General features: G+C 43.3%; 1 protein-coding gene across 1 annotated transcript in view; it reads left to right on the top strand.

Moving 5' to 3' along the window:
- The first annotated feature begins 15,601 nt into the window (after positions 1-15,601).
- The window catches only part of RASSF3 (Ras association domain family member 3), a 43,633-nt gene continuing 31,452 nt past the window's right edge, over positions 15,602-27,782 (top strand). The window contains exon 1 of the mRNA XM_029616309.1: positions 15,602-16,252. Coding sequence (XP_029472169.1) covers positions 16,127-16,252 — 126 coding nt within the window. The 5' untranslated portion in view covers positions 15,602-16,126. The remainder of the gene's footprint in view (positions 16,253-27,782) is intronic.

Genomic DNA, 27,782 nt, shown 5'->3' with positions numbered 1-27,782 from the left:
CAGTGCCCTATCCCTGATACCAGGGGTGTTGTGATCTTCCTGCATGCAGTGCCCTATCCCTATTAATACCAGGAGTGTTGTGATCTTCCTGCACGCAGTGCCCTATCCCTAATACCAGGGGTGTTGTGATCTTCCTGCACACAGTGCCCTATTCCTGATACCAGGAGTGTTGTGATCTTCCTGCATGCAGTGCCCTATCCCTGATACCGGGATGTGTGCAAGAAGATCCCAACACCCCCGGTATCAGGAATAGGGCACTGTGTGCAGGAAGATCACAACACCCCTGGTATTAGGGATAGGGCACTGTGTGCAGGAAGATCACAACACTCCTGGTATTAATAGGGATAGGGCACTGTGTGCAGGAAGATCACAACACCCCTGGTGCCAGGGATAGGGCACTGTGTGCAGGAAGATCATAACACCCCTGGTGTCAGGGTTAGGGCACTGTGTGCAGGAAGATCACAACACCCCTGGTACCAGGGTTAGGGCACTGTGTGCAGGAAGATCACAACACTCCTGGTACCAGGGTTAGGGCACTGTGTGCAGGAAGATCACAACACCCCTGGTGTCAGGGTTAGGGCACTGTGTGCAGGAAGATCACAACACTCCTGGTATTAATAGGGATAGGGCACTGTGTGCAGGAAGATCACAACACCCCTGGTACCAGGGTTAGGGCACTGTGTGCAGGAAGATCACAACACTCCTGGTATTAATAGGGATAGGGCACTGTGTGCAGGAAGATCACAACACCCCTGGTGCCAGGGTTAGGGCACTGTGTGCAGGAAGATCACAACACTCCTGGTATTAATAGGGATAGGGCACTGTGTGCAGGAAGATCACAACACTCCTGGTATTAATAGGGATAGGGCACTGTGTGCAGGAAGATCACAACACCCCTGGTGCCAGGGTTAGGGCACTGTGTGCAGGAAGATCACAACACTCCTGGTATTAATAGGGATAGGGCACTGTGTGCAGGAAGATCACAATACCCCTGGTATCAGGGTTAGGGCACAAGTTCTAGTCACATTGACTGATCACATTACTTGTTTTGTCAAGCTACCAACTGTTTCCATTTCCCATCCCCCATATACTGTCAGTGGGAAGCTTGGTAACATGAATAAATAAGAGGGCAGCCAATAGGAATACATATTCATTCCTAAACTGACCTTAACTGACCTGAAAAGTGTCAAATTGTATCATTTTCAGTTAGTGCGCACTAACTCCCAGTTAGTGCGCTCTAACTCCCGTTAGTGCACACTAACTTGAGTTAGTGCGCACTAATCGGAAAAAACGATTTTTAACGATTTTTTAACTAAAAAATCGTGCCTAACACGATTTTCTTGCCCTGCCACACGATTTCTATCGTTAAGACGATATGGAAAACGATTCACATCTCTATTCTTCTTCTCCCTCCCCAAGGAGGCAGGCCCAGTCACTCTGAGGGTCTTCAGGATCTCAGATATCAGAAGAAGAAGAGTTTGACAGGGCTCCGAATCTGGGGGAATGTCCCCTTCCTCACCAAAAGAGTCACCCCCATTATCATCAGTATTATCCTGATCCACCTGCATTCAAGCTCTGTCAGACTGCATTGTACCACAGCGTTTGACCATAGAGATAGGCGGAGGAGCTACCTTAGTAGGTACTGCTGCTTCAGAAGACCGACCCTGTAGAAATATTTGTTTATTTATTTATTTATTTTATATACCGACATTCAATCGAGAAGAATCGGAAGAATTCCACCCAGGAAAAGGAGGATGGGTCTATACCAGGTCTCAGAGGCTCAAACCTGAGCCTGTGTCCCCTGAAGACTCAACCCGTGGATCAAACAAGGGAGGGGAACCCCCTACTGTGTCTCCCTCAGTCCCACTCCCCTCAGACCAAGGAGATAGATTATTGCTGGCAAAATCAGAAGAAGGCAAATCTCCCCGAACATCCAGGCAGCGCTGACAAAGGCTTAAAGAAAGCTCCGGCTGAATGGCCCTGATGTGGCATGCAGCACAGATAGATAGGTGCATAGGTTTCTTTGCCATAGGCGCTGTTCTCTAACCTTGCAGACTGAGGAAGGCTGTCGCCTAGCTTAACCACGCGTATAAGCGTGCCCAAAATAAACGCACAGAAAATGTGTGTCCACTCGTCCAACTGGGTGCCTAAACTGGACGTCCAGCATTGATGCCTAAACTGGACGCACAAGTTGTGTGTCCAGAAGGAAGAATGCCCAAACTGGACACACAGGCGAGAACAGACACCCACATGGGTCAGCCTACTGCAAAAAAATGCACAAATCTACCCCGCAGCCTACCACGTGCCAAAATGGGAAAAGCCTGGGAGCAGGGCCTAGCCAAACAGCTGCTCAACCCGCCGAGCCTGCACTCACACTGTTAGGATCGTGGCCCCTTGGGCCGGCTGAGACTGCAGGTGTCGTGCTGTGGATACCCACAGTGGGTGTCGCAGCCGGGAGGCAGCGCTGAGGAGAGACTTCAAAGACGGCTTCACCACTGGAAGCCCGAGGTCCCCACAGGAGGAGCCCGTAGGGACCAAGGATCAGAAGAGCAGCCTGCCGAGGTAATCCAACGCTAAGATGGCGCCCAGGAGGTCAGGAGAGATTTCACCCTTGGAAGCCCGCGGTCCTCCCGGGAGGAGCCTGTGAGGACCCGAGCTTCTGGGGCTTAGGAGAAACCTCCGGGCGGGTGATGAACAAGTACCTGCGGCAGTGGGAAGAGACGAAACCGAAGTCCAGGAACAAGCTAAGGTCAGGAGCCAGAAGTCAGATGTCGAATGCCAAAACCAGGGACAGAAGCAGAAGCCGGAGTCGAAGAACGAAGCAAGGTCAGGAGCCAGGAATCAGATGTCGGATGCCAAAACCAGGGACAGAAGCAGAAGCTGAAGTCGAAGAACAAAGCAAGGTCAGGAGCCAGGAATCAGATGTCGGGAACAAGCAGGAACCGGGAAGCAGGAAGCACAACTAGCTACTCCAAAGAGTCAACCTCGTTGCAAGGCACTGGCTAGCTGTGACTGCCAGGTTTAAATAACTCGGCAGCATCTGACGTCAGCAGGGAGGCGTCCTCTGTTTTCCTGCGCTGGTCCCTTTAAATCTGGAGCCCCTGCGCGCACGCCTAGGGGGCAGGGCCAGCAGCGGCTCGCCGGCAGCGTCTCCCTCGCAGGGAGAACGCCACAGTAGGCTGTGTCTCAGGACAGGACAGCCTCGTCTCGGGTCTAGCAGGCCGGAGGGGAGCTCCCGCGGACCGGGTGGTGAGTGGAGATCCTGGGGCACGGTCCAGGATCGCAACATACTCCTCGCCTCACAGAACTCCCCAGAGACGTGAGCGGGACAGTAGGAGGAACCAGACCCTTCTCCTGCTGTCTTCTTTTTTATGTCCTTTTTCTAAAGTAAGAAAACTTTTACCTGAGCTCAGCCCTCCCTGGCTGAGAGCAGGAACGGGTTCAGACTACGAGGGGAGAGGACTAAAGCCTTCACCGTCGAGCCTCTCTTGGCCTGCAACTGCTAATTGGAATTTAGGTCCACAGCAGACAAGGCTACTGGACTGAAGGCAGTCTATTGAGGGAGGAACTGCATGGTATCACCTCAGAAGGGAAGCAATGTTACAAAGCTTTCTTCTTTTCTTTTTTTTTTTTTTTATTCAAACACAGTTCCCCGAAGGTAAATGCCTGTCCACTATCTGCTGGAGATGGAGAATACTGGTGGACTGTTGGGTAGGAGTATCTAGCTGTGACATCTCTGTCTCCATCTGCTGGCAGAGGTACATAACCTACTCATTGGGATTGACCTACCTGAATGCTAAGGAACTTGAGTTGCATTGTGGTGGACTAGAAACATTTTAAATAAATACACTTGCTCTGCTGTTGGCTTTTCCTTTCTCTTCGGTGCCATCTTATTTTAGTTAGGTCGGGCTAAGGGATGCTGGGGATTTTTAAATTATATTACAGTTCTACCTTAATATAGTTCTCAACAAGCTGGTTCTATAGCTGGATTGGCAGGAACTCCTAAGACATGGATTTCTTGGATAAGGCAGCCGGTATAATTCACGTGACAATCGGGAACTACATCTTTAGAAGAAGTCTTCAGCCACTGTTCTCAATTTTACTGAAATTTAATGAGAAATTACTACTTATCTGATAATTTCCTTTTCTTTAGGACAGACAGATGAATCCAGAACAAGTGGGTTATGCAGCTCTACCAGCAGATGGAGGCGGAGCAAACTGACGTCAAGAATATATATCCCTGCAGTGACATCAGCCTACCAGTATTCTCTTCAAAAACAGCCATGGACAGACTAACAAAACTTGATTAAACCGATAACCATTTCAATACTCAGCCAACAGGCAACACTGAGCTCAGACAAGAATGCATTAATATTAATCTAGGGACTGGCAAACAATTACCAATAACCCCTGAAATACATGGCCATGGAGGAGGACCATTCGTCAGCCAAGGGAGGGAAGCTGGATTCATCTGACTGTCCTAAAGAAAAGGAATTTATCAGGTAAGTAGTAATTTCTCACTTCTTAGCATTCAGTCAGATGAATCCATAACAAGTGGGATGTCCCTTAGCTACTCCCGAATAAGGTGGGAGGCTGCCCACGGTCCAGTCAAAACTGCATGTGCAAAGGTTGTGTCCTCCTGGGCCTGCAAATCCAGACAATAATACCTGGAAAAAGTGTGTAACAAGGACCACATTGCAGCTTGGCAAATGTTGACAGGAGTCAACAATTTCATGCCCTCCCATGACACTGCCTGAGCCCTAGTGGATTGAGCCCTGACCTGACTAGGTAACAGCTTCCCAGCAACAACGTATGCAGCTATGACTACCTTCTTAATCCAGCGTGTTATGATAGCCCACAGTCTGCTGTCCCTGCCTAGTACTGCTGTGAAGGACAAACAGGTGATCCATCTTCTGTAAAGGTCCAGATACCGGACAATATACCTCTTGACATCCAAGGGTCACAACAGACAATACTCCTCAACATCTCTTTCTCTGTCCAGAGATGGCAGGGGGATGGACTGATTCAAGTGAAAGTCAGTGATAACCTTTGATAGAAAGAAAGGAACAGTACATAGCTGTACCGCCCCTGGAGTCACCCGGAGGCATGGTTCCCAGCAAGATAAGGCCTGAAGTTCATAAACCCTATGAGAACAAATTGCCACAAGAAACACTGTTTTCAAGGTCAGCAACTGCAAGGTCAGGTTATGCATCGGTCTAAACATAGGACCTGCTAAGAAATCCAATACCAAATTGATTCCATAAGGGTACTGGAAACCACAAAGGAAGATAAAGATGTTTCACTTCTTTCAGGAAACGGGCCATATCAGGATGAGCCGACAAGGATCTGCCATTCACCTGACCTATGAAACAGGCAAGAGCTGCTACTTGTACCTTTAAAACATTAAGTGCAAAACCTTTATTCAAGCCATCCTGCAAAAATTCCAAAATGAGTGGGTTCTTGCCCGAACAAGGAAGAGTACTTCGATCATCACACTAGAAATCCATATTTCAGAAAGCAAGCCCTTTCAAGGGCCATACCGTAAGACAAAATCGATTTGGATCTTCGTGAAGAATAGGACCCTGCCGCAACAGATCCCTGTGTGCCAGAAGCCAAAGGGGAGATTCTGCCAGGAGCTGCTGCAGATCCACATACCACAGTCTCCTCGGCCAATCTGGAGCAACCAAGAGCACCATCCCTCTGTGGCGCTCAATCCTTCAGACTAATCTACCCAACATGGACCATGGAGGAAAAGCGTATAACAACTTTTCTTCTGGCCATTCCTGCACCAAGACATCGATCCCCAACAACTTTGGAGCTCTCCTGCGAATGAAGAATCACGCAATATCTCACAATGCAAGATGTTGCCAGCAGGTCTAGAAATGGGAGACCCTAGCGATCCAGAAGCAGCTGAAACACCTCATTTGATAACGCTCATTCTTCTGGGTCCAGATTTTCTCAGCTGAGAAAGTCTGCTCTTACATTGTATTTTCCTGCTATATGCGAGGCTGAGATTATCTGGAGATGAAGTTCGGCCCATTCCATAAGTTAATCTATCTCCTGCGACATTTGTTGGGTCTTGGTTCCACCCTGATGGTTTATGTAAGCCACAGCTGTTGCTTTGTCCGACATTATCCAGACCACTTGACCCTGCAGCCTATTGCTGAACTGCACCATGCCAGCTGGACTGCTCTGGCTTCCAACAATTGATGTTCCAGAAAGACTCTTCTTATCCCTGCTCTCTTGCGCTGTCAGCTCCTGATAGTGAGCTCCCCAACCATGGAGGCTCGCATCTGTTGTCAGTACTAGCCAGTCTGGTGGTGCTAAGGAAATTCCCTTTCTTAGATGATGTTCTTAGATGATCCGGCTGTAGCCACCACTGTAGAAGGGAGGAAACCTGCAGGAAAACCTTGTCCTGCTGCGTGTCGAACCAAACCCCCAAGGTATTCCAATAACTGAGCAGGCTGAAGACTGCTCTTGGCCAGGTTCACCACCCAACCGAGCTCCAGGCGGCTTTCTTCCAGCGACAAGGCTCAAATCAGCCAGTTGCCCAGATATGGGTGTACTAGGATCCTATCCTTTCTCAATTTTGCCACAACTACCACCATTACCTTGGAAAAGGTCATGTGAATGGTGGCCGATTCTTGAATGGCCTCCATCACAGGGAAAATAAACAAGAGGCTTTATGCAGAGAAACCAAAATGGGATTTTTCTTTGGCTCAGACATGGAATCTGCCCCGCTACTCCCAACATTTTTAAGGTCTGGGAAATCAGGTCTGGCAGTTCATCTGTATGGAAGAACCATAGCATAGTCCTATATGGTTCTAATCTTGGAGGAATTTCACCATCCTCAAGAGAGTCAGGATTTGGCATCATCATCCGTGCCATCCAGATTTCTATCGGCAGTCCTGCTGCTGCTCTAGGAGTACTCTAACGCTTAACAGTAGATCCCAGCAAGGTTTGCACCTGCGACTCTGCTCTGGGAGCATTGGATGGGGCTGAGGACTGCGCCTGAAGAAAGGATTGCAATCCCTGGAAAAATTCTACCCATGAAAATGTAGAAGTATCCAGCCCAGGAGGTACCTGAGGTGTACTCACTGAACTGCCTTCTCCTACTAAAGAACCAGTTATGGGAGTTCCAAAATCAGGCACCCCACCTGAAATGTCTTTACCTAGACCTACTTCTGACTGGGAAGAACCAGGCTTAGTGAAATCAGAGGAAGACAATTCTCCCTGACCTCCAAACAGCACTGGCACAAGTCAGTGGGCACTCCTGGTTGAGATGCCTGAATATGACAGGCAATGCAAAGAGAAAGACACTTAGGTTTCTTAGATATAGGTGCCATTAGACTGGCAGCATGCTGATCTGTGGCTGGAGGCATGCATCTAGCTGCTTTTTTTTTTTTTTTTTTAGGATGTCCCAAAAATCCTAGGTGTCCAACCTAGGCATCCAAAAAATTAGGCGTCCCAATGCCTAAGCATCCAAGACTTAGGAATCCCTTGCCATAAAAAAGTTAAGCGCATAGAAACGCTCAACTTGTGCGCACAGGTACGTGGATGGCCGCTTAAGACGCCACTTACCTTGGACACACAGACTACAAGGCCTGCCTGAGCGCCCAAAAACTTTATGTACAACTTGGATGCGTAGCTAGACGCACACACCGAACCAACAATCCTGTAGAGAGCAGCCTAAAGAAAGTACACAAAATGCCGTTGAGGCCCACCATGCGGCGCACAGTGAAAAAGCTTCAGAGCAGGCCCTAGCCAACAAAGGCTGCTCAACCTGCCAGGCTGCCCACATCCCTCGACCTTCCATGGAGAGGGATGAACATCGGAATGGCGCACCAAGAACGGAGACTGGGGAAGGAGGAAGCCCTACACCAAAAAACCCTCCTTCTCTGTCTCTGTATTGTTTTCTTTCAAAACTTACCTGAGCTCAGCCTTACCTGGCTGAGTACAGAGATGGTCTCCAGCTGCGGGGGAAGAAGGCATTTGCTGTCACCGCTGCGTTCAGCTTCCTGCACCCACTGCCTTTCAGCTACTTAACAGCTAAGTCAATGTCGGCTGAAAAACCAGCTACCAGACCAAGGCACTCATCTGAGAGACCCCAGAAATCACCTCAGGAATTCTCAACTGGGGGAGAGACCTTTTGGTATCACTGCAGGAGAGCGGGGAGAATTTATTTTCCTTATTTCTCCTTTTTCAAACTGAGACATCAGTTTGCTCTGTCGCCATTTGCATAACCCACTTGTTCTGGATTCATCTGACTGGATGCTAAGAAAAATGTTTTTTCCAGTTTTATTCAGAGGGGGCTTAGTTAAGATTCCTGTAGAGCATATAGAAAGACATGGTTTAATGGAACACAGTCAACATGGATTTACCCAAGGGAAGTCTTGCCTAACAAATCTGCTTCATTTTTTTGAAGGGGTTAATAAACATGTGGATAAAGGTGAACCAGCAGATGTAGTGTATTTAGATTCTCAGAAGGCATTTCACAAAGTCCCTCATGAAAGGCTTCAAAGAAAACTAAAAAGTCATGGGATAGGAGGTGATGTCCTTTTGTGAATTACAAACTGGTTAAAAGACAGGAAACAGAGAGTAGGATTAAATGGTCAATTTTGTCAGTGGAAAAGGGTAAACAGTGGAGTGCCTCAAGGATCTGTACTTGGACTGGTGCCTTTCAATATATTTATAAATGATCTGGAAAGGAATACAACGAGTGAGGTTATCAAATTTGTGGATGATACAAAATTATTCAGAGTATTAAATCACAAGCAGATTGTGATATATTACAGGAGGACCTTGCGAGACTGGAAGATTGGGCATCCAAATGGCAGATGAAATTTAATGTGGACAAGTGCAAGGTGTTGCATATAGGGAAAAATAACCCTTGCTGTAGTTACACACTGTTAGGATAATACTTTGAAATGTGCTGCAGCAGTCAAAAAAACAAACAGAATGTTAGGAATTATTAGGAAGGGAATAGTTAATAAAACGGAAAATATCATAATGCCTCTGTATTGCTCAATGATGAGACTGCACCTTGATTACTGTGTACAATTCTGGTCGCCGCATCTCAAAAAAGATGTAGTTGCAATGGAGAAAGTACAGAGAAGTGCAGCCAAAATGATAAAGGGGATGGAACAACTCCCCTATGAGGAAAGGCTGAAGGCTGTTCAACTTGGAGAAGAGACGGCTGAGGAGGGATATGATAGAAATCTTTAAAATCATGAAAGGTCTTGAACGACTAGATGTGAATCGGTTATTTACACTTTCGGATAATAGAAGGACTAGGGGACACTCCATGAAGTTAGCAAGTAGCACATTTAAGACTAATCAGAGAAAATTCTTTTTCACTTAACACACAATTAAGCTCTGGAATTTGTTGCCAGAGGATGTGGTTAGTTCAGTTAGTGTAGCTGGGTTCAAAAACAGTTTGGATACGTTCTTGGAAGAGAAGTCCATTAACTGCTATTAATCAAGTTTGCTTAGGGAATAGCCACTGCTATTAATTGCATCACTAGCATGGGATCTTCTTGGTGTTTGGGTACTTGCTAGGTTCTTGTGGCCTGGTTTGGCCTCTGTTGGAAACAGGATGCTGCGCTTGATGGACCCTTGGTCCGACCCAGCATGGCAATTTATTTTGTTCTTATGTTAACCCCTCTTATCTCCCTATATGAAAACCTATTTCAGAAACAGCAGTGCAGTTTTCAATAAAATTGAAGTTTGTGGTGTTTTTGTAGGATAGGTGGATAGATGGGGTGATTGATTGGGCTTTTGGGTTTTTATTTATGTCATGAGATAGATTTCTTTTGTACTTTTATTATGTATAGGTGCCTTATGCCATTTTGTATATTTTATTACTTTTGTAAATCACTTCAAATGATAAATAGAGGCAATTAATACATGCAAATAAATTAATTCATTTTCCCTATCTTGCGCTACCCCTCTTATTGTAGTTGTAATTTATGTGGAGCTGTATTGTGAAATTGTTTTTCTGAAATGTTTTTTCTCTTTAGTTTGTCTAAGTACCATTTCATGTACTATAAGAGATGTACCATTATTTTTGTTAAACATTTATAAATCTGTAATAAAAAAAAAAAGAATACAAAAGTACAATTCACGTATGCAGTGATCAAGATTAGTCAACCCTGAAAAAATGAAGCTGTTTGTGTGACCCTAATTGTATGCCAGAAAAGGCCAAATTGACCAGCCTCTTTGCCTTTCCTGAGGCATAAAACTTCATCTGGTAGAAAAAGATTTATGTTTCAATCTGATTTCCCTTTGGTGTTTTGCATGGCCATGTATATGCAGCCAGAAAAGCTATGAACTGGACCTACTAGCATTTTTCTCAGTGGCTCAGATTGTTCTTCCATGATTAAGATAAAGAATGTGACTTTGCAGCTCACAAACCAAGAGCCAGTTTTGATATTTGCTAATTGTAAGATCTAGGTTACCAGCTGATAAAGGCACAGTATACCCTCAGTTTGCATTAAGTATCTGACTTGCATATTGGTTTAACTAATATGCTTACTGCTTGTTTCCTAATCTGTTCCATTTTAGATTGCAAATACACATACCACTCCCACTGCCAAGATCTGGTGCACCTACACTGTCAACAGAATGGAAAACTAATGGAATGTAACTATACCTATGATACCTTAGACCAAACAAACAACCATCAGGTAATACATGTGTTTTCTTTGTCAAGAATTTCAACGTTAATACTTTAATACATTCTTCAGAGTTTACATCACAGTTTATTTTTACATTAGCTGATTTTAACTTTCAGATTTATGTAGCCTAGGGATACTAATTACTTATTCTCCCATCCCCCTTTTCTCCCAGGGTGGCAGCTCATGCTGCTTAAAATAGAATCTGTCCTGCTGAAAGGAGTTAATGGGACAGGAAATAATCCCTGAGAGAAATATTGAGGCAGGCACAGTGGTTCCCACTCTCTAGATCAGAGCTTTCCAAACTTTTCATGTTGGTGACACACTTTTTAGACAAACTTAATTTCTGGACACAGTAATTCAGTCTACTAGCAAACCAGAGGTTAAAGGTTAAACGAACGAAATGTATTTCGACAATTTATGTTTGTTTCCTTAAATATATACATAATAAAATGTTTCACGACACAACCTATCTTGTGAAAACCTTTCATTTATATTAAAAATATAATATTCCAAGATTAATGTTATTGTTATAATTTATGAGTAACAATAATAAAACAAAGTTATTGTGTTATTCAGCTTGGATGTTTCCCTTACAGCTCATCATACTAAAAGATATTTTCAAATTCTGGTGTCACCTCACAGTAACAGCAGCACAAACACCTTCCACTGCCAGGCACATTGTGAACTAACACAAAACCTTGCAAAAAAGACACTCAAAATCTATACTGCAATCCCATTGTAACATAACAGTAATAACACCAAGGACTCAAACAACAATAACCCTACCTGTGAAAAAGCAAGGGTAAATATTACACTGGGTTCTAGAATACCAATACACCACCTACTGAGGAAACGAAACAAACCAGATTGCTATAGATCCCTATGCTAGCAGAATCTCTCATCATGGTCACACACACAGAGCAGAGACAGACCCTCACCAAATACAGAATAAAGGAGCACAAATTAGACAAAAACTGAAATGGAAACCCCAAGAAGCCAGACTCTGTGTATTAACAATGGAAAAACAGAACCACCATTCCTCATAAAACAAATAAAATCAAGAAACATAAAGCATCAGTTATAATAGTAAAACCATACTAATAAAAGAATATTTTAAAACTACTAATACATAGAATTTCTATTAATTAAAATAATTTACATTTTTTACAATTTCCCAAACACCAATAAAATGTTTCAAAACAGCACATATATCAAATAACACCCAATAATTAAAACTAATAAGGATTTTAAAAAGCTCCTGCTGTCCATACATGGGAGCTCTTGATTTCCAGTCACCCTGATATTGTCAAGGATTAGGAGGTTATCCTCTCTCTCTCACACACATAGTCACATGTCCATTCTCTCTCACACATACAATGTCACATGCATACACATTCATGCTCTTATACCCACCATAATCTCTCGCTCTCACAGACACTGTGACACACTCTCAGGCTCTAAGACACTCTCTCCCCCTCCACACCCCCCCCCCCACACACACAAACTCTTACTCCCCTGGATTATCTCATACACACTCATGCTCTCACTTTCTCTGGCTCCCTCACATACACACAACACACACCCAGGCAAGTTCCCAATCATTCTCACACAAACACACCCACCCAGGCAAGCTCCCAGTCATTCTCACACTGAAACTGACCCCCAGGCTGGCTCTCATTCATTTTCACACCACTCCCTCACCATCCCCCAGGCATGCACACATTCATTCTCACACACACAGACCCCCAGGCAGGCACCAATTCATTCTCACACACACACATACACCACACACAGGCAGGCACCTATTCTCACACATACAAACCCCAGGAAGACACCCATACATTCTCATACACAGACACACCCTCAGGCAGGCACCCATGCATTCACACACATACACACACCCCCAGACAGACTCCCATTCATACACATGCACACACTAAAGGCAGACCCCCTCTCTTTCTTTTGCCAGCAACCTCAGAGCCTCTCTCATTCCTCTGCTGCCACTGTCACTGCTGCCGCATGGCTATTGGGGAGGTGCTAATTGCTGCTATTGGCACTGAAGCCCATTCTGCTGCCTCCTCTGTGCAGGCCCCGTGGGTTTCCACTTCCTCCATGTTGATCTCATACACTGTGAGATCCGCATAGAGAAAGTGCTACTCTTGCACATTATCAAAGATTACATTTGCCAAAAAGTAAAAAGTTTTTTTGGTTTTTTTTACCTTTGCTGTCTGATCTTAGTTTTCTAATCGGTTGGTCACAGGCTTTTTTGTTCCACCTCCCCTTTCTTATTATTTTTGCCAATTCCTTTCATATTGTCTTTTTTTCTATTTCTTTTCTCTCCATCTATCTTCTTCCCTCAAACATACAGTCAGGTTCTCATTCTCACATGCTTTCTCTCTCTCTCACACACACACACACACATAGGCTCTCACTCTCACATGCTCTCTCTCATACAATCATTCATACACAGTCTCTCTCTTGCACATGCTGTCTGACTCTCACACACCCAGGCTCTCTCTCACTCCCACATGCTGTCTTGCTCAAGCACAGGCTCTCACTGTCACATGCTCTCTCTCATACAATCATTCATACACACAGGCTCTCACTGTCACATGCTGTCTCTCTCTCTCACACACAGGCTCTCACATGCTGTCTCTGCAAACATTCAGGTCCTCACTCCCACACACAATCTCTCAACTCATCTCATACACGCACACAATCTCTCAACTCATCTCATACACACACTCTACGGGCCCTCAGCCTCTCTCTTACCTCTGTGCATCCTCTTCATGGGTCGCTGCAGATTGGGCTCTGTAGCGGCCCTGATCTTCTCAGGCCGATCTGTGGTGGCCCTGATCTTCTCAGGCTAATCCGCGGTGGGGACCCTGCTACCGGGCCTCCTCCTCTTCTCAGCCCGCTGCAACAACGCTGCTCCTCTTCTGCACGCTGCTGATGCTCCTCCTCCTTCCTGCCCGTGCGGCTCCGGCAACATTTTTCTTCCGGGGCCGCGTGGGCAGGAAGGAGGAGGAGCACCTGCACGTTTAGATGTGACCTTTTTCTTCGGGCCGTGGTGATGTGAGCGCCACTATGGCCCTGCCGATCTTCCTGCTGTGCATCTCCTGCACACAGCACAGCGATACTTCACTGTTCAGCCGCCAGTGGGATGAGATCCACCGGCGGCCGCATTGGCTCCTACTTGCCGGTGTGTCACGTGCACCGGGCTTGCGTGGCACACTGCAGACAACACACTAAAGTGTCGCGACACACACTTTGGAAAACTCTGCTCTATGGGGATCGATGCCCCCTAGGCACTGATGACACACCAGTCCAGCACAGAGACAATAACAAACTTAAGAACGACTGAAAAACCTATCTAAGGAAGCTATTGAGTAAGAAAGTAGAAAGAAGTCCGCAGAGCCCCATAACAAACTATCCTTTTAAAATCTGAAAAAGAAGCTTAAAACAGGAGCAGCAAACCACAACCAGAGGCTCCATAGAAGAACTACAGAAGGGGACCCTGCAGGAATGCACTGTATAGTAGTTTTATTTATTTATGTATTTATTTTATTTAAAAGTGTTTATATACTGTCTTTACAAACAGTGTTTAATCAAAACGGTTTACATAACTAAATAAAAAACAAATGTAAATAAAGATTTAAATTTAAAAGAACATAAAGATTATCAAATTATAAAAGCTCAAAATTACAAAAATATATAATAAAAATAAAAATCTAAAACAATGAATAGTTTACATAAAAAATAAATCAATATATAATAGTAGTTGCATGGGTATGCTCAATGAAGCACAAAGGGGCCAATGCAAAAAAAAAAAAAAAATGCGCTGAAAGGCACTGAGTGTTCAGCACCCGCTTTCCTAATGTGCCCCCAGGCACCTCTCCTAGGGGTGCCATGTAATATTTAAATTAGGGGTCGTGCTGTCAAGGAGGTGCTATGGTCGATTTGCACACCCCCTACTATCTCCTTGACAGCGGGCAGCCAGGAGAGGTTGACTATCCAAGGCTGTCTGCCAGTTAAGAAAACAAACGAACGCTGAATTTATCAGTGTCGTTTTCTAATTGGTACACAGCCACAGGTTCAGAAAACGGACACTGGTTAACTGAGCATCTGTTTCCTGAACCTGACCAGTGGCACTTTTAAAAAAAAATCTTTCGTTCCTCCAACTTAATATCGCCACAATATTAAGTTGGAGGATGTACAGAAAAGCAGTATTTTCTGTACATTCTGTATAACTGCTTTTCTGTATAACTTTTTGGGGGCATTCAGAAATTAACACCTGCTCAGTATTGGAGGTGCTAATCCCCTTATAGCATAAGAGGCTGTAGACACACCTACACAACCAGTGTCCAACTGAGCGCACTGTATTGCATCGGCCCTATTGTTCTGTTCTAGAAATTTTTGACATAAAAGTTCCATGCCAGGCTCCATCTGATTATGTCAGTCATGTGTGAGGACTGCCATCCTGCTCCTGGAGAAACAGAGGATTTCTAAGGGAGTGATAAGGACTACAAAGCTGCAAAGTTAGTGTGGATAGCAGACTAGATAGGCCCCATGGTCTTTTTCTGCCATCATGTTTTTATCATTATAAACAAAGTTCCCAACTATATGCCATAAGTGATAACTTGGCGGCTCAGGTGAGCAATTAAGATGACCCTCAGCTTCACTCACTTGCCAAAGAAAACTGAAAAAAAAAAAAAAAAACCCAACAAAGAAAAAAACCCCCTAAAGGTAGTTTTGTAGTGACTGTTAATGAGATTTTAAGTAAAAGCCTAGGTAGGCACTGTCGGAAGCATTTTAGCAACAGCAGGTAGTATTATGAATAGCACTCCTTCCCTTGTGGTTTTTTTTGCTTTATTTTTCCTTGGCGTGTCTATATTAGGGCTGCTACAAAGAGCAGCAATCTTCTCTCTGATTGCTGGGAGCGGCCTCGAGGCTGCCAGAGGGCGGAGAAGCAGCTGCTAGCAGGAAGCGAACGCGGGCAGAGGCCAAAGCCATAATTATGATTTAATCAGCAGCTATCCTGCAAGGGAGGCAATCGCATCACATCACACTGGACTGATAAGGGGGAACAGATTGGCCCACAGCGGCTGAGGAAAATTGGTCCGCTTTGTAAACAGGCCGAGCGCTTAGTGCGCGGCCCCTACGGAAGTAGAGACCAGACCCCGTTGTGTTTCAAGATTTAGTCGGCTCTAGGCCAGCTGGGGGGCAGTTCTCAGATTGCTGTCTTAGCCGGGAAGGGAGGGGTGACTGGTCAGGAGGGAGGGGCGGATGGCGCTGCTGCTGCTGCGGCCCAGGTTTCCGAAGTTGGTAGCCTGAAAGGACGAGTCCTAAATCCCGTACCCCTCCCCCCCCCCAATCCGCTGCAGGATGTTTATGTGGGGCTGCGGTGTAAGCAGGTGAGGCGCGTTGTGGCGAGGGCCTCGGGGCCGCCGATGACGTGGACCAGCAGTATGAGCAGCGGCTACAGCAGCCTGGAGGAGGACTCGGACGAGCTCTTCTTCACCGCCAGGACTTCCTTCTTCAGGAAATGCTCGGGCAAAACCTCCCGCGTCCAGCAGGTAAGTACGGGCTGCAGGCCGCGCGGGGAAGCGGACGGGGTCCGCCCCTTATTCGCCGGCTGTCACGGGGGGGGGTCCCCGCCCCCCTCGCTTTGAACACGGCTTGGCCGTGGACACGCAGGGACCGGGCAGTGGCTTTCGCTGTCCCGGAGAGAGAGGTGGGTCTGCTGTTAGCATATGCTGCTGCCGTCTAGGTTTGCTTCGTCTGAAATCTGAATTGCGGTAATTGAGAATTGAAAGGGTGTAATCAGGAATTTTATTGATGGTTCAGATGACAAAAAAAACCCAAACCTATAAATGTGCCAAGTCATTTAAGGTGTAGTTGTGTGGCGTTCCCATAATATATTTTTAAAGACGGGACTATTCTATTATAATTTTTTTTCATTCAGTTTGACGGAAAGTCCTGGGTTAAGTGGCTAGATATTTTTGTACTTTTTTCTTTGGTTTACATGCGTTTTCTTCAAATCTTGCTTGATTTCAGTGAATTATTGACATAGCTGCAATTGGACTTTTTTTGCCCCCTCCTTTTAGCATGGTTTCAATCAGATTCTGTAAGACAACTTTATAGGTTAGTCCAACTAACTTTTGTAAAGTGTTAGTCCAAAATGAAACGCCTGCTGACTATAGTGTGTGGCTTTTCTTTGCCCTAGTTTTAATTAAGGCATCTACTCGGTCTTGGTACAGCTGCATGACATCATTGTTCCCTCTCATCCCGTTGGAAGCTTTCATGTAGGGTGGTCACCAAACTGTATTTCTGGCTCATCCATCTCAGATGTGGTTGCTTTAAATTTGTGAGGCACGAGATTAAGGCTTGTTGGGATCCTGTATAAAGTGAAAATGCCATAAGTAATTGCACTGAGGCTTTCTTCAAGATTGGATGTGGGTTTGTTTTTTTTTTTTAACTAAATGTGATGGTGAGACGAAAAACCCCCCAAATCTAAGATGATTGCATTAGGAAAAGTAAAAGACTTGGGGCTGATGCAATAAAACTTGATTTTAAAAGTGTGCTAAATTTTAAGTGTACATTTCCTTTACACACTGAAAAGTGAGTTAATTCCTAATGCAGTACACTAATGGTATGTAAATGCGTCAGGGTTTTAAAAAATGCATACTAACACAAAAAATGTGTACATATATATGCAAAAATATACACTCAGCCTAGTACACCTCCCCAATATGACTTGGGTGCATAGAATTGGAAAGGTACTGATAATCAAAGAACCAAAGAGGGAGAGAATAAGAGATAACATGCAATAATAATCTCACTCTGATATGAAATATCTTTGAAAATGTCACAACAATTTAAGTTATGAGTTACCTTCATACTGTACTTCTCAGGCACAAATATTTTCAAATTCTTGATGGAAAGATGTGCTAAAGTATAATCATTGGTCACTGTGAATTGGCCCACTGTTGAGAACGTGAACCATCGATAGTGACAAATTTATATTTTCTTTTGCAAACAAAAATATTTTTAACTTATCTTGAGTATGCTGTGTTCGAAGGTGGCAGCAATAGACTTGAGGTGCTTGTGCGCACAGACAACTCTTGTCTTCCGTGCTATTCTTGAATTTACCCTGACATTGCAATGTTTCGGATAAACATCCTTCTTCGGGAGATGAAAAATTCCTTTTGCGTCTCCATATTATACCACTTAGTTTCTAGAACAGCATGAAATGACCAAATTGTATAAAAAAAAAAACAAAACCCCAGAATATTTATTACACTATTACTGAGCATATAAACTAAAATACAAACATACATGGTAGCATATCAACATTTTTACCAGCTCTACAAATGAGTCAGGGTCACAGCTGTCTCACTGACAGGAAATGCCATCTTTAAAGGTCTCATGGTGCGAAATCGGTGGTCAGTCAACCAACTACAATTGTTATGTGAAAATGCATACAAAATTCTTTTTTTTTTTTTTAAATAGAGTACCACTGTATTGAAATGGGATATAGGTTTCAGGATTTATATTGGACTGTTAGAATATGTACCTGTACCACCGCAGGGAGGCGATCATTCGTTTTTACTGAACTGAAGAGAATCATTGGATTTTTATTAAATGTGGTTCACTCCCAATGGACTAAATAGAACACAGTGGCAATTTTTATTAAAAACTTTTTTTTTTCTATGAATTTTCACATAATTAATGGCGGTTGATAGCTGATTTTGCACCATGAGATCTTTAAAGATGGCGTTTCCTATCAGTGAGATGGCGGTGTCCCTGACTCAGTTGTAGAGGTGGTGAAAATTTTGATTATGCTACCATGTATGCTTGTACTTTAGTTTATATGCTCAGTTTCATCACCCCTATACATTTTTACATCGCTTCTTCAAAGAGCATAAGAATCTTAAGCTCATAGCCAATATTCTCTGGATTCAGGACTTGTATCTCCCTAGCCCAGGGGTCAGGAACCTTTTTGGCTGAGAGAGCCATGAACGCCACATATTTTAAAATTAATTCCGTGAGAGCCATACTAACTACAACCCCCCACCCTCCTGACTCCAAGACCTACCAAATTCATTTACTACAACCCCCTACTCTCCTGACGCCCCCAAGACCTCCAAAATTAATTTACTACAACCCCCACCCTCTTGACCCCCCCCCAAGACCTGCCAAAAGTCCCTGGTGGTCCAGCGGGGGTCCGGGAGTGATATCCTGGACTTGGGCTGTCGGCTGCCAGTAGTCAAAATGGCGCAGACAGCCCTTTGCCCTCACTATGTCACTGGGGTCGACCAATGGCGGCGGTAGCCCCTGTGACATAGTAAGGGCAAAGGGCCGTCGACGCCATTTTGATTATTGGCAGCCGACGGCCCTTTGCCCTTACTATGTCACAGGGGCTACTGCCGCCATTGGTCGACCCCAGTGACATAGTGAGGGCAAAGGGCCGTCGACGCCATTTTGACTACTGGCAGCCGACAGCCCAACCAAGTCCAGGAGATTGCTCCCGGACCACTCCTGGACCCCTGCTGGACCACCAGGGACTTTTGGCAGGTCTTGGGGGGGGTCAGGAGGGTGGGGGTTGTAGTAAATTAATTTTGGAGGTCTTGGGGGGCTTCAGGAGGGTGGGGGATTTTGTTAGATTTTTACTTTTTTATTAAAGATTTGTCTGCGAGCCAGATGCAGCCATCAAAAGAGCCATATATGGCTCCCGAGCCATAGGTTCCTGACCCCTGCCCTAGCCCATACTCATCCTTATAGTACATGAAGTGAGTTTTTGATTTCTGATGGTAAAGTATTAATGAAAGATTGCCAAAGCTGTATCACCATGGCTTGTTTAAATTTGGCCATAGAACAAGGAGAGCCTGGTCCTCTTTACACTCTATAAGAAATAGGACAAACTTTTATTGAATCAAATGGGGAGCATCTGTAGAATATATAACCACTTAGGCAGTACTACCATTTTTCAGGTGGATCCTCCCAGTAAGAGCTTACGGGAGCGAGTTCCATTGCTTTACCTTTGCCTTTAAAGAACAGGAAAGAGGGGAAATGTTCACTCTATACAAGTCCTGAATATCAATCGGAATCATAATACCTAAATATTTCATTTCAGCCACCACCCACTTGTGGGAAAGTGACTTCCCAGTTTTGCCTCAAACTCCCCATGACCTCCAAAGCCTCTGACTTGTCTTTATTAATTTTTAAGCCTGCAAAGGCCCCAAAATCAATCTGATGAGCCAAAACTTTATCAAGAGCTTTCATTAGGTCTGTCAGGAATACAAGAATATCGTCGTCGTCAAATTGCCACCTTGACCGTGGGGCATCCAATATCCAATCCTGGAATAGATTTACCACTGAACTTTCCTAAGCAAGGGGTCTATGGCCATAATATACAGCAGAGGAGACAGGGGACAACCTTGTCTTACCCCTCTGTTAACCAAAAATGCACTTGATCTTTCTCCATGGGCTAGAATATGTGAAAAAGGCTTATGATACAAAAGCATAATAGACTTAATAATATTTCCCGAAAGTCCAAACATCCCAAGAGACTCCATCAAAAGCCGTTTCTGAGTCAGATCCTACTGCCAATGCAGGGATCTTCTTCAGCTTGCAATATGAGATGGCAGAGGTCAATTTAACAGTGTGTTCCAGCTGCTCTCCCCTTAACAAACCCAACTTGTTCAGAAGATATAATCTCAGGGAGCACCGATTAGTCTATCTGCTAAGACTTTAGCATAGATTTTTAAGTCACAATTGATTAAAGATATAGGCCTATAAGATACAGGGAAAACTGGATCCTTACCTGGCTCGGCCAATGCAATTATATAAACTGTATTAAACATAGAAACATAGAAATGACGGCAGAAGAAGACCAAATGGCCCATCCAGTCTGCCCAGCAAGCTTCCCTCATTTTTTCTCTCATACTTATCTGTTTCTCTTAGCTCTTGGTTCTAATTCCCTTCCACCCCCGCCATTAATGTAGAGAGCGGTGATGGAGCTGCATCCAAGTGAAATATCTAGCTTGATTAGAGGTAGTAGGGGTAGTAACCGCCGCAATAAGCAAGCTACACCCATGCTTATTTGTTTTTACCCAGATTATGTTATACAGCCCTTATTGGTTGTTTATCTTCTCCCCTGCCGTTGAAGCAGGGAGCTATGCTGGATATGCGTGAGGTATCAGTTTTTTTTCTTCTCCCCTGCCGTTGAAGCAGAGAGCTATGCTGGATATGCATCGAAAGTGAAGTATCAGGCACATTTGGTTTGGGGTAGTAACCGCCGTAACAAGCCAGCTACTCCCCGCTTTGTGAGTGTGAATCCTTTTTTCTTCTCCCCTGCCGTTGAAGTTATGCTGGATATGCGTGAAGTATCAGTTTTTCTTCTCCCCTGCTGTTGAAGCAGAGAACTATGCTGGATATGCATTGAAAGTGAAGTATAAGAATGGAGTGATCAAGCTAGTTGAAAGGCATCAGGAATAGAGGAAGGTGGAGGTAGTAATTTGGATATTTGGTTTGGGGTAGTAACCGCCGTAACAAGCCAGCTACTCCCGTCTTTGTGAGTGCAAATCCTTTTTTCCACATTTCCTCTTGCTGTTGAAGCTTAGAGTGATGTTGGAGTCACAGTAACCATGTGTATGTTTATTGAATAAGGGTATTGTCTCCAGGCAGTAGCCATCATTCTGGTGAGTCACCTACTCTTCATTGGCGGCCTCTTGACTTTATGGATCCACAGTGTTTATCCCACGCCCCTTTGAAGTCCTTCACAGTTCTGGTCTTCACCACTTCCTCCGGAAGGGCATTCCAGGCATCCACCACCCTCTCCGTGAAGAAATACTTCCTGACATTGGTTCTGAATCTTCCTCCCTGGAGCTTCAAATCGTGACCCCTGGTTCTGCTGATTTTTTTCTTATGGTAAAGGTTTGTCGTTGCCTTTGGATCTTGGAAAGAAGCCCCTCACAAGCGCTTCCTTAGAATCCACCCATTGGTTCCACAGTATGATCTCTTAGAATTTTATAGTAATCATATGAAAAGCCATCTGGACCCAGGGCTTTGTTAGACTTCTATCATAGTTCCAAATTACTTATAGGATGTTTAAGTGATGCCAACTGAGCCAGAGAGACACAAGGCAAAGAGATTTTGAAAGAAGGCATCTTCCTCATGTGCACTTCTAGTTCTATCCTCAGAGTACCGTATAATGATTCATAAAAGGAGCACATGGTCCACAGAACATCCCGAAATTTGTGAGGCTAAGAACCATTAGATGTTTTCAACTTTTCTATAAGTCTTCCCTTGCCAAACCCTTATCACATTGGTTAACAATTTTCCTGCTTCTTGCATAACAAAAGAAATTATGCTGGGATTTTTGCAGTGTGTTTTTGTATTCTTTGTTGGAGACAAAGATTCAGGTTTTCTAAAGCTAATTGGTAATCTTTTTGTGTTCGCTGACAGCTGAAGAATCATTTTTTCTTTAGCCAGCCTCAGCTGTTTCTCCAAATGTAATATCATTTTGGTGAGACAATTTCTCCCTTTAACAAAGGAAATAATTTCTCCCCATAACACTGCCTTACTTTCCCAAAAAAGGGTTAAATTACTGATATGTTGCTTATGTAACATGTAGTCCTTCCACTTGTTCTGAAGGAAACTGTGAAATGCTTTATCATTCCTCAGATGATAAGTGGAAAATTTCCAGATAGCTGGGCCACCTTCTCTCCCTAAAATGTATTTCAACCCTTACCGGGGCAAGCTGCAAACTGCTGGAAATTCCTGTATGGCCAATTTTAATATGAGAACACCTCTTGAGAGCCCAAAATATTATCTTTTTTTCCAATTTCTCTTTATTACATTTTTTAACAAATTACAAAGATAATTTAACACTTTGTAGTGAAATACAATAGCTGACAAAATGCAATGATATTATTCAGTACAATTACAAATATAAATTTCAGAAAATACTATCTTATCTTTGTGCTTGTCATTGCTAAAACATCAGAGGTAATACTTGCAAGAGATTTCTGTGTAACATTTAGATAGGGATATCCAGGAATATTCTAACAATAAGAATTGTATAAGATTACAGCCATTATTCTTTATTAACCTCATTACCATTTCCTTCATTCAGAACCTGTTGTTTTGCTTTCAAGAAATCTTTTAACTGATTTATTTCAAAGAAAATGTATGTTGTTCCTCGAAGTTTTAACATACATTTGCATGGATATTTTATTTTCATTATAGCACCTAATGCCTCAGCTGCAGGCTTTAATAATAGGAAAGCCTTTCGGCGTACCTGGGTACACCTTGCTAGGTCGGGGAATAACCTAACCTTATTACCTAGGAAATTAATATCCATATTTTTAAAATATGCTTTCATCACTAAATTCTTTTCCTGTTCAGATTGAAAAGTAATCAAAAATGTAATGTGTGTGAGTATCTCCACTTGAGATTCTTCTAGAAATCTTGTTAAATTCTGAAAATCTATGGGATTTCTTTCTACATTATCATTGGAAGATTGCTTATTAGATAATTGTACAATTTTCTTTATATCTGGAACTTTATCTGATGGCATTTTTAAATTTTCCATCAAATATTTCTTAAAGGTAATAAGCAATAGTGGTTCTTTAATTTTTGTAAAATTTAAAACCCGGATATTCAGAAATTTAATGGTGTTTTCCAAAAACTCCATTTTTCTAGATGTTGCCAGTTTATCTCGGGGAAATAACTGATGACAAATCTTTCAATCCCTTTACTTCTTCTCCTAGAGATTGTATCTGCACACACTGTTCTGTAAGAATTTTCTGATGGTCTTGAGATACGAAATCTAACTTTTGGGAAACATTTCTTAAAATTAGTGATTGTTCTTGAATGCTAACAGACAGCTTTCTGATCATGTCTGCCAAGGACTCTATGGTTACAGCTGATAGTTCTTTAATCACTTCATCCTCTACTACCCCAGATTTGCCTTCTGGTGTAGAGGACCTAACTATCACTAAATCCTCTCCATGGTCTCCAGTTGTTGTTTGTACTGTGGTAGAAATATCTCCATTTCCAACAACAACCATGGAGGGTATTAGGGGGGAAGCTGTAAGCAGCTGGCGAGGTTCTGGGGGCCTTAAAGATATTTCGCCCGGTGATAGCGGTGTCCCTACCCCCGCTACACCAATGGGACTAGCACTCCCCTGTGGTATGGCTGATAATGCATATTCAGGAATTAGGCGTTGTTGTAACAAGGGAGAGGGTTCAGCTGGAAAAACCCTTACCTTGGCTTTTCTCTTATGAGGCATATCTTAAAAGGAAATTTTCTAACACTTAACCTAAAATCCTGAGTTAGCTCTTATACAAACAAGCTAATACACAGAAAAGCTCTTATGGAGAGGTTTGGAGTTTTCCTAGTCAAGAAACAAGAATAAAAATTTATCCTTTAAAAAAGAGAAAATTACCAGCCCTAAAATCCATACAAAGCCGCGCGCGTGGCTTTGGCGGAGTGCCGGCGGCAGCGGGGCGCCACAAGGGCGCGGATCTTATGCGCGCCTCTAGCTCCTCCCACTGGCGACCGAATTCAAAGAAGAAATCTTTCAGCAGGCAATAACTCACACTGCAGCAAGAAATGTCCCACACAGACTGTCTGATGAAACTCCAATTGGGAAAAGGATTCCAAACCGCCCCCCAAAATATTATCTAATCTAGAAAGAGATGTGTGAGCTCTGGACGTGCGAGTATAATCCTTAACTTCAGGCTGTAAAATACACCAAACATCTAGCACTTGTAGAGGGTTTAAAAAATTATTATTATTATTTTTTTTTTTACAAAGGAATGCTATTCCCTTGGTTTTATATGCAACCAGCCCTTGTATGTGGCTTGGTAACCTATCTAAAGAGGGATCATGAACAATTTTTTTTTTTTTTTTTAATATTTATTTCTCATTTTCAATACATAATTCAATAATACAATTGAACTTTCACTAAGGAGATAAGGTATTTGTTACATACATCATATAAATTTCCAAATAAAATTTTTTTTTTATCTTCCTTATTTCCATAATACTAAACTAATATATAAGGAGAGAAAGTTAAGCAAGAATATAAACTAGAGAAAAAAATTGAAAGTACCCTAAAATAAGGAAATATAAGGGTTTCACAGGAATAAAGTTTTACCCAATATTGGATTAGGTCTGATCTTCACTCTTTTGACTACGATATTCCTCCAGAAATTTTTCAAGATGCTCTGGCTCAAAATATATATACTTTTTACCATCAACATACATTACAACTTTACATGGAAATCTAACAGAAATGTTAATTCCAAATGTTCTTGCTTGGTTAGCTAATCCTAAAAATTTTTTCCTTCTCAACTGAGTTTCCCTAGCTACATCAGGGTATGCCCATATCTTTTGGCCAAGATATAAGGAGGACCTTTTTTCCAAAAACATTTTCAATATTTTTTCCCTTTCAGATGAAAGGGAAAACTTTACCAACAATGTACCCCTCCTTTCAACTTGTGCACTAAAGGATGTTTCTATCAAAGCTGTTACATTTAATGTTGTATCCTGTTGGTCTAATACTTCCTCAGTATTTTTCCAGTTTATAAAGTAGGCACTCACTATTTTAGGAAACTTCTCCAAAGATAACAATAAAATCTCCTGAAAATAGTTTTTCAGCTGTTCTTTTGGGGAGGTCAATCTACACTTAGGAAAATTGACTATCCTCAAATTAGCTTGTCTCATATTGTTCTCTAACATCTCTACTTTCCTGTTGAGCATTGTTTCACCCTGTATAACCATTGTCTGAACTTGCTTCAGCTGAGATATTTCCTCTTCCACCTTTTTAATTGCTAACTCATTAGTTACCACCAAGGGGTTCAGATTAGATATTACTTTTTGAACATCGATTACACTTGAATTCAACTTCCCTATATCCTTATGAATTACATTTACTGCGTTCCATATCATTCCCAAAGCTACATTATTTATATCCCCTCCAAAGGGGTCTCCCTCAATTTGTACAGGCTGAGCATTTGAGATCCCGGGATTATCCATGCCAATTGGAGAAGAACTTCCCAGTCCTTTAACCGGAGCAGTTCTTTCGCCGGTTAAAGCCGCGCGCCCCTTACGGAGCGCGCGGCTTAGGCAGCACACCGACGGCACGATGCGCCGTCTGCCGCTTGTTGAAATAGCGGCAGACGTGTTCCGATGACGTCACAATGAGGAAACGCCCTGGCCGAAACCTCAGGGCTGTAGATGTTCAATTTCAAAGTCCCAAAAAAGAATGTCCCGGGGACTCTCTCAAAGCGAGTGGGCTGCCGAACTTGCCGGCCTCTCTCCTCTCTCTCCCTAAGAGGGATCATGAACAATTAAAATCCCCTTCTATGAAAAGAAAAGCCCACGTATTTGATGTGAGATGTGCTATTTCTTCGAAAAAACTATGGGTGTAAACATTAGTACCACATAAATTACAGATAGTGATGTCTTTGCCGCTCAGTTTGCCCACAATTATCAAATACCTGTCCTCAGCATCAGAGAGCGCCTTAATCACTTGAAACAATGTTTTTATGGAAAAATAGCTTTCTTCCCTTTTGCCTGTGAGTAGTAACAAGAACCAATTCAACCGCTTCAATTTTTTTTGCTTTCTAAGGCCGATTTTAAATGAGTTTCCTGAATACATACCATGTCTACTTTGTGTCTTTGAGTTCTTGTAGCATTTTTGCTCGTTTAATGGGGGTACCTAATCCATTCACGTTTAGATTATCCTAAGATCAACACCCACCCTCAAGTGAAAAGAGAATAAGAAATGAGATCCACTGCATCCTGTTCTGGCAGGTCCCCCAGCCTAGAGACCCAGAGTTTACCAGCCATGGGTGACATGAGCATTGGAAATGAACCATCCCAAATCTATTCCACACCAGTTTGTCGTAAGCTGGCTTATTTTTTTTAGATTCTAATATATGATACATGACTCTTAAATCACACCATCTGTGTAAGAAGGTCGTGTAAAATTAGACCAACGCCTCCATAAGACATCTGTTGGCAACAGGATGCTGGACTTGATGGACCCTTGGTTTGACCCAGTATGGCATGTTCTTAAGTTATGAAACTGTAGCCCAAAATGCTATTGGCCCCACTACTCTTTTTAAATAGTGCAGAGATATCCATCCCCATGAATGTAGATAAATCTAGTAAGTGAAAGAAAATCAAAATCTTTTCAACCAGTTTTTTCCACATATGACTCATTTAACTTAAAGTTCCTTCCAGAGCTAAGCCTGATCTTCACCATGAAGAACCATGCCGTTTGGCCAGCTCCTAAAGTAATTTCCGGCATGACTCTAAACTTTCGCGTTCTGTGCCAGCTAACCCACCATGTTAACTGCTCGTTCAGTGTTAAGATCACCTTGAGAACCCGCTCAGCTGTCACAACAGCCAGCTAGGAGAGATCTGCCCCAGATCGACATCCTGGCTACCAGCCCAGGCTCTCTCCACAGAGATCCAACACACACCTGAAAGATTCATAAGGATAATATCTCTGTGTGCTTGCCTGAGAGATGCAGACCAGAAATGGCAAACATCCTTTACAGAAATGAACAAATGAGCTGCATATCGCGAGCACCTCATGACATGAACGTTGTCTCGGCAGCGAATAACTTTATTAGGACTGTTCTAGCTGGACAACCATTTGTAAAAACCAAATGCAACAATAAACTTTGCAACTCTTAAAGGATCTACAAAAAAAGAACTCCTTGAGTTTAAGGTAAGCTCTCAAAGGATTTGGCCTTTGCATAATCTTCAAACTCATGAGTTTTCCCCACCATGCCAGATTCTCAGATGAGTGGGGTATTGCAGGGCAAATTTCTGGTTATTTTCTACGAGCATACCACAAAGCAGGCTAAACTGTGGTATTTTAGCTAGTTTCACTGAATAGTCTTGAAAAAACCGGACCTGTTTGCTCTGGTATTTCACCTCACGGATTTTATGAAAAGCCTGCAAAACTTGCTGTTTATGTGCCCAGTTCAGGAATTTAGCAATTATAACGCGAGGCCATTCCTCCCCAGCTTGTTTGTTCCCAAACGATGCACTCTTTCTATTTTCAGGGAACCCTGTAA

This window comes from Rhinatrema bivittatum, chromosome 9 (genome assembly GCF_901001135.1).
Source record: "Rhinatrema bivittatum chromosome 9, aRhiBiv1.1, whole genome shotgun sequence".
Taxonomy (NCBI): domain Eukaryota; kingdom Metazoa; phylum Chordata; class Amphibia; order Gymnophiona; family Rhinatrematidae; genus Rhinatrema; species Rhinatrema bivittatum.
This window is presented reverse-complemented; position numbering and strand designations above follow the sequence as displayed.